General features: G+C 38.7%; 1 protein-coding gene across 1 annotated transcript; it reads right to left on the minus strand.

The window, feature by feature from the left end:
• Window positions 1-541: 541 nt before the first annotated feature.
• Window positions 542-7,938, minus strand: PARP9 (poly (ADP-ribose) polymerase family, member 9). The gene is made up of 9 exons (XM_010078133.1): window positions 7,901-7,938; window positions 6,950-7,787; window positions 6,200-6,427; window positions 5,902-6,120; window positions 4,620-4,695; window positions 3,803-4,168; window positions 2,882-3,030; window positions 1,934-2,108; window positions 542-837 (listed from the first exon to the last, which is right to left on the minus strand). Exons 1-9 carry the CDS (start codon window positions 7,936-7,938, stop codon window positions 542-544), a joined length of 2,385 nt encoding a protein of 794 aa, XP_010076435.1.
• Window positions 7,939-8,432: the final 494 nt, after the last annotated feature.

Raw genomic sequence — 8,432 nt, forward strand, 5'->3', positions numbered from 1 at the left:
ACTGCTGCTAAAAATCATGGTATTGCCTCACATTTGTCCAAACTATGTGTATTTAATAGCATGTCCCTGAATGGGAAACGGCTTTCGCCTGATACATTCACCTATTTAAGTCAAAAGAAAATTTAAGAATCAAAGGCACAACCAAGATTTCTTGGGTTTCACTAATATATGCCATATCTCAGATTAAGAAAATGTAATAGAAGAATGACAACCTACACAAAAATAAAGTGTATAGTCACATGCTCAGAATACTTTAAGGCATAAACTAAATGACCAGATAAATGTTAAACTGTATTTTGTGATGCTTTCCCTTCCATTTCCATTCACAGATAATTTTATTCTCATCTCCTTAAGTATTGACTGACTATTTTTGTTCATAGATAGTTCAGAGCACTGTGCATGAGGCACTTTGATTACAGCACGTTACTAGCGAGAGCATACTCTTAAAATCAAGTAGACTTTGTTCTGAAGGGATCTTCACAATAGCTACGTTTTTGATTAACTCTTACTCAGGATGCAGCTGGTTTCCTCAGAGGGCCATCTACCTCTCCCTTATTGGTGAACAAGTCAACAAATATTGTGGAAGGGCCCCAACACTGTTGCAAATAACAAAGGTGTCAGGATTGTTTACATCATCTACCAAGCTGTCATATACCTTAGTGGCATGCCCCTCCACTACTGGTGGCAAAATGTAAGATGGCTTGCCTTGAATGTATAAGCCTGTCAATACATCAGCCTCAAAAACGTACATTTTAGAGTCTATTTCCCATGTATCTTTACCCTCAATTAGGCTTTTTGGATTCCTTTTAAAGTAGATGCCAGCTCCGTATTTTTGTTCTGGAAAAAGAAAGAAAAATTTTCAGAAGTAAATTTGCGTTAAGTGCTCTGATGCTAACACCGACCTCCCACTGAAATCATGAGCAATGACAACTGATGGCCATTACGATTTAGCTATTTGGGTTTAACTGTTAATCCAATGATAGAAACATCAAGGTATAATATACTTGTATAAACACTTCTGTTATCACTTACTAGGGAATCTGATAAGCACCAGAGAGGTAGGATTTTAATAATGCAAACTACGAAAAAATGTTTTGGGATTTATAAGGAGAATGCTGCATTAAAATGCTATTACTGTATCATCTGTAAAAGTGCAAAGAAATTAAATTAGACTGTAATCCTACTTATTACTTTGAAAGTGAAAATGAGCCATGTACATAGACAGAGAAAGGCAAAGCTCTAATTTTGAACAGTTGCCTGAAACTTTTGAAACAATTGCCTGAAATCCCAATTCTGCATTTGACAAGCAAAATATCATGCCCTTCACCTACCGCAGGATGAGGCACTAAATGCTTATTCCTTCAATTTCTGAAAACATCTGTCTACTACAATATTTTATAGGCACCACACTTTCTTCCTAAGCGTACTCCAGTTCGAATGGCAGTCTGCTCAGTCAGGTTATCTGCTGTCTCTGATCGCACCCGATTTGAGCAGGGGGTTATACTGGATGACCTTCAGAAGTACCTTCCAACCTCAGTTATTCTGTGATTCCTTTGAACATGCTTTAAAGCATCAAGCTGCTGAATGCATGTTTGCAGCAAGTATATAAGGATGTTGACTTTCTTTAAAGAGTGATGCAACAAAATAAAGCTTGGACATAGCATTACGTGTATGTTAACAATTCTGGCAACAGTGTCTGCAGTAGGCTAGAATCCAGGCTTATCCTCCCAGAGCCTTACTGACTCTACAGTATCAGGAAACCAGGAAGGAAAACCAGAAAAATTTTACTGTAGATAAAAAAGTAAACTCATATGACTCTAAATGCAGGCAAGAAACAGTACTTGTTTTGGAATGCCATTTTTTCTGATTTTAATCCAACTTCAGTAGTCAGTCACTGTTCATTTTGATTAAAGATGACAGAGCAAGTTATTACCTGTTGGTGGAGAATACATCCTGTGAAATCCAGTTTGGCACACCGAGCTACAGAACTGAGCAGGAACGTGCTGGTACAACTTATGGGTTATTTTGGAGGTACCTTGTTCTTCTTCTATTTTTCTTTTCGTTTGTTGGAACACAGCAGATAAAAGAGGATTATGTATCTTTTCAATCTGTAACATAAGTGTAGTATAAGCAAGCGGAGACCAAAATCCATTAAATCCATGAGTGCTTTTGTTCCGCCTGTATTCTTCAATGCAAGAACCTTTGATTTAGCTTACATGCATTGACCACGTAGCAGACGAGGTATCTGAAGTGTGCAATGATCCACAGAAAAAGAACCATGCCACTACTCCATGCCTCTCACTGAAATCAGTGCGAATACATCCTAGCGTACTGATTTCCAGTACTTGAGCTGTGCTGAACAGATGAGTATCAATCATACATGAGAATAAGCTGTGTGGGTGCTTACAAACTAATCTTGTAAAAATTAGTGTCCTGTAAGGTGTGGAGAACCTCCACTCTTGCTGATCAAAACTTTACAGCTCTTGTGGGGAAAAAACAGTCCGTAGATAGGACGGCCTTTACTTTAGGTTGTGTCTCGAAAGCAGAGACACTGCATTAGTGCCCTGGAATATTGTACTCATTCTAACACCCTAATCTCACATTTCTCTAAAGTCCTATAAAGGAACATTTGGAGCACGAAATAAGGGACAGAATATACAATACAGTTAAAAGGACTTCTCAGAATTTAACCACACTTTTTGCGTGATTATTTGCATTATGTTTAAAATTTATTAGGAGTAAAGACTACATCTATTTTAAGGATTAGGCTGATTTGATCTTAATTTTTAAAAGCAATATATTGAAATAGTTCTGAGTTTTTTAAGCGTATGTTAAACATGTTAGTTCAAATGTATCAGCTGAGATTTAATACTCTCTTTACCTTGAGAACACGAAGCCCAGCTTTTTCAAAGTGTTTCTGTCTGTCTTTAAACTCCTGAAGGTGTGATTCCACCAGTGACATCTGAACATATTTAGTAGTATTTGTCTTGTGAAGATGTCCTTCTGAAAGCTGGCCTGGTTCTGACTGGCCTGGATACCAAAAAGGGAGTAAAATTTTCATATATTATCTGAAGCAAGGAGGAGGGAACCAATACTTTAGTTTGATAGTTAAGAACAAAGAATGTTAAACATTCTCTGAAGAGGCTAATATTGAGAGGGCTAATATATATATATATATATTAATTTTTTAATTTTTTCTACATTTACTAAAGAAACCAGAGAGAGAGGGAATCACAGAAAAGCAATTTATCTTCTTCATTACATCTCTTCAGCCCAACTCATACAATGGTATCTATATTGAATGACTATACAAACATGAGAAAAAATGGATCACTCGGTAGCTTTTTGTAATGCTACAGGTCTGTCAACTGTTAAAGAAAGTCCAGGGCTCTGCAGAACAAGCCCCATGGTGGGTCCTGCAACAGTGGTCCAGCTGCAGCTAGCAAAAGAGCTCATCAAAGGTATGTGTTAATTAAGTGCAAATTTTGTAAGTCTCCAGTGGCCAGGCTTTAAAGTGAAGCTGTCCTGGAGGACGCCAGCATTACAGCTGGCTGTACGATGCTGGTGAGCCCCTGTATAAACTGTGCCCTACTGGGAATATTGCCAAGTGAGTAACTAAAGCTAACAAATGGTCTTTCAGGGGCTCATAGCATAAAAATACAGTGATACCAGTAATTAAATCAATGCTCAGGATGTGGGTGAACTAAATGCACGTCTCTCCACTCCCAGCAATATACAGATATATGTTGCTTCATACTTGACCTTATTTAGGCACTTATAGTTGCTTATTTACTTTACATACCCAAAAAGTACAGCAGTTCTTCTTGTTTGGCTGTAGTCTTGTCTTGCATACGAAGCAGTAATTTTTCAGTTGCAAGCACTGCATCAATCACAGCATCAGGGGGGCCCTGAAATTCCAGTCTTGCTCTTCCTCCTCTCACTTCCTCTAATACCCATACACTAGAATGCTGCTCCCGAGATAGTTCTGCAAACTCGTTTTTACCGAGACTAAAAATGTAGTTGTTTTCAATAACAGCACGGTGACTTTCCTGAATTTGTACCACACTTTTGATCCATGATTCTGCTGCTTCCAATGCTGTATGCGTCCCTTTAAGTTCAATAGCTGGTTCAGTATTTGCAGTCTCTTTCACACTTTGACTGCTTGTACCTGGGAGAAAGAGTTTTTTATACAAGTGCATTGGAAGAGTGAAGAGCTTTCAAATGCTGTCACAAATTCCTATAAGTAATCCAAGACGTACAGTGCAAGAAACACACTACTCTTCTGGTATGCTCAAAAAAACCCCAGATTAGATACCAGGAGGCAAGGTTTCCAGGAAAAAAAACAATAACACACATACAGAATTTTTTTGCCTTGCACTAAATTACTTCCAAGAAGTTAGGCACTGACGATGATTTTTATGTTTGAAAATCTTAGAGGGAATATCCAGTTCCATTCCTATTAATGTAAAAATGTAAAGCGCTCATACATTTTTATCTCCCCCTTCTCCCAAGACACACACAAGTGTTATTTTTAAAGGAATTTTTAAAGGAATGTGATTTCGGACTGTCAGATCTGGAGTGCTAATTTACCTGAAATGCCCCTTCTGTTCATTACTTACTCAAATGATCACTTCCGTCATAATATTGCTTTTTTCCCAGTTTGTGTGCTGCTGAGTAAAATTTTGCCTGGAAAACCTTGAAAGAGAAAAGTTTAGGAGCAGTTTACAATCTCTGTTGTCAAATATGCAATTTGTCTTTTCAAAACTGTTGGATAAGCAGTTTACAGCTGTAGTTACACCCTCTCCCCCCCGCCCAATTCTGAAATTATGTTAACAGCTGACACTTGTCAGGTTTTCCCAAAATGCTATTCCTGAAAATATCAAATGCATTCCTGTTCTTCGACATCTATGGTAAGACACCTTACACACTGAATGGCCCCTTTATCAACTCCTTGTGGTTGTGGCATATCCAGAACTTGTGGAACCACAGGAGATAAAGGTGTTCATTACTTGCAGTTTAATGCTGATGTATCCTTACTCAGTTCTAAAATCCAGACTATTCCCCTGCCTTTACCCCAAAGCTCCTGTTCATGATCACACACGGAAAACCTCTGAGAAGTGCTACTCTGGTAGGCATCTAGCAAATTGCCTTTTTTCAGCAAAAAGAGTTTCTGATTATCAAGGGATTAAGCGATGAGCACACAGCTGTCACACAGCTTCCTTTAGAGTTTATGGGACTGTTACAGAACATGGATCTGATCTGAGAATCATAGAATGGTGTGTGTTGAAAGGGACCTTAAAGATCATCCAGTTCCAACCCCCCCTCCACCTAGCTCTTGCACCTTCTTGAAGAATGGATTGTTGAAGTAAATTGGGAATAAAAGCAAGCTCTGTACTTTTATAATAGATGGTTATCTAAAATATCTAAAATAGAATATCAGCCAAATATTCAAAAGGTGGAAAATAGCACACTGCAGCTGAAATTATCCACTGTCTGTTTGCAGCCCTTCTATCATGTTAGGTCATATAATGTTTTGATAGTGTTTTGCCCTAGGAACTTTATACAAAAAAAAATTGGTTAAAGAAATTTCCTGAAGAGGAAGAAATTTATTCCCTAATGAGTTAGGAGTAGACTCCTTCTTATAAAGTCGCTGACAGTCATGAGAATTTCAGAGCTCATTCCCCTTGTTGTCATGGGGTGAAGACTTCTGGTTTAGTGAAGAGAATATAAAGATTTGTAAAGATTAATAATACCTGTTAATGGGACAAAGTTTCATAAAGGCACCTGCCACTCACAGATGTTATAAGTAGTACAGAATTCAGATTAATTTGTAGTCATCTATGGGAATATTTTTTACAGTTTGGGGTTTTCCTTATTGGTAGTTAACAACAAATTTGTTACCTGATAGGCATTGTAGTCATCTGGGCAAACAACAAACTGTACATCTATCTTCTTCTCAGGCTGTGTCCTGGCAAAATTCAAAACCTCTTCAGTCATGATCTCTGCCACTATTTCAACAGGCAGCATTAACGACCAAACCCCATTTACTGGAAAAGAAACTGAGGGAGATTGATGGTCCCGAAAGCATGACAGGCATCTCGCCACTGCAGCTTTTAACTCCTGCAGGAAAAATAAGTGTTTTAGTCCCCACATCACTCAACATGAAAATCAATTAAAATCCAATCTAACTGATCGTCACCTCACACAGTAGCACCCTGTGGCAGTATTGCGGCCATACAATGTGCAGTACAAACTCACAGGGCAGATTATATCCTTTTGTTGTTACGAGTTCCTTATAAGATGAAGAATATCTAAAACAAGACTTAAGTTCTTCCTGAAGAGCTGAACCCGCTTTTTCCAGCAGTTGGCTTGAAACTGGAGAGCAAGGCTTACCATCCACAGAGAGAGAATTAACAACAGCTGTAGTCTGGAAGAAAAGAGTGCCAAGTTTCAGTATACTTCAAGTTTACTATTTGCAAGCTTTGCTACTCTAGAGAGGACTCTTTCTACAAATAATTCCTTTATGTATGGAATACATGAAGTGTGCACATCAATTATAGGAGAAAAAGCAAGGCAAAAAATAGGAGTAGGCTTCTAGGGAATGCATGAAAAAATGTGAACTCCCGTGATGTTATAATACGAAGACAAACATTAACATAGGAATATATTATTATTAATAATCCAATCCTTAGCTGCTTCCTATTACACCATAGCAGCATGTATATAAAAACGGAAATAAAAACGTTCTCATGTTTAATATCCATTTAGACAAAAAAACCCCAAACAACTCATTGCTGCTATGATTTATTTACCATTTGTAAATTCTCATCAGGCTGAGAAGATAACTGTTTAGTGGACCAGTACAATATGTGTTCTGAACTCTTGGGCTCCAAATCCTCCAAAGACTTGGAGGCAACTCCATGTTCAGTATATTATTGGACAGACTTACTTTCTGCTCTTCAAGGAATCCTCTTACGATGCGCAAGCGAACACCTCCATGTTTGATGAAAGTTGAAGGCTGGCTTGGTGAAACTGAAAGAGTTTCCTGAAGTGAACTGGCATCACCCAGAAACTTTTCACAGGCCTTCTTCATTTCTGCAACTGTAGGCTCACAGATGTTCACCAGGCGGATTTCCCTGAGACAGCTTGGTGGACTTGCCTCAACAAATTCCTTTATAGCCAATACAATCACTTGAGCACACAAACTGAGCGGGAAGCCAAAAATACCTGAACTCACTGCTGGGATAGCCACAGACTTTATATTATTTTCTGGAGCACTAACGTACTTCAGAACATTCACAATAGCTTCCTGAAGTAGGTTACAACATTTTTCCTTTTCATAAAAGGTCCACCTCGGACCAACTGCATGAATAATTTTCTTACAAGGAAGCTTCCCTCCACCTGTCACTGCTATTTTGCCAGCTGTGAGTTTTCCATACTTTTGAATATGAAGATGGCTTTGCTCTTGTATTTCTGGCCCTCCAGCATTCACAAGGGCTAAAGCAAGGCCTCCTCCATGATCTAGATATTCATTGGCTGCATTCACCAGAGCATCGGCGTTGTGTCTTGTGAGATCATCCTTACAAACACAAACATCAATTCCCTGCGTTAGTGTTTTCCTGTATACTTCAACAGTGCATTTTTCACTTTTGAAGGTCAATATACAAGCAAACTTTTTGTAAATGAGATTACTTAGACAGTCCTGTCTTTTCTTAAGAACTTCATAGGCACCTTTATTGATGGGGATCATCAAGCTGGCCTCATCCATTACCATGCTTGGCCCTAGGATACAAAATAATATAAAGTGAAATCTAAGATACTACTGTCAAAATATTGCTTTTTATGTAGAAGTGTGGTTTACAGCTCTCAATTTTATGCTACTGTTGTTACTTACCAATATTTTTTGGCATAGTCTGATCTTCTCTCTGCCCTTTTCATAGGCTTAGAGAGCCCAACTAAGCAAAGAAATCAAGGCCTTGAGTGTTGCTCATTATTGTGTTCAAATTAACCTCCGCACCTAGAATGTCCATTTGACCTTTCCTCAAGACCTTCTCCTCTTTCCTTTCAAAGCCATATGAATCACAGCAGTGTGAATTTCAGGAAAGCTAAAAGTTCAAGCACGCTCTGTCAGATTAACACATTTGGATTCCGAGAAACAATCAGTATTATACTGTCCACTGTTTCCTGTAAGCCTGTGAATACTTTCAGTTTCATCTTTTCAATCAACAACCAACTCCCTTCCTTTAACTGAACACAGGCAGATACAGGAATGGGCAGCTGCTGATAAGTGTCCTCAGAGAGACCACACACCCTCCTCTGAAGCAGTCTGTCTTCAAGATTATCTTCTTGTGACCCGGCAGATGTCAGGTCTGGTGAAATATGCCCTGAGCCCCCAAACAGCCTGCTCAGAGTCCTCTCAGCAGAGGGATTAC

The sequence above is a fragment of the Pterocles gutturalis genome, unplaced genomic scaffold, assembly GCF_000699245.1.
Source record: "Pterocles gutturalis isolate BGI_N339 unplaced genomic scaffold, ASM69924v1 scaffold30783, whole genome shotgun sequence".
Taxonomy (NCBI): domain Eukaryota; kingdom Metazoa; phylum Chordata; class Aves; order Pterocliformes; family Pteroclidae; genus Pterocles; species Pterocles gutturalis.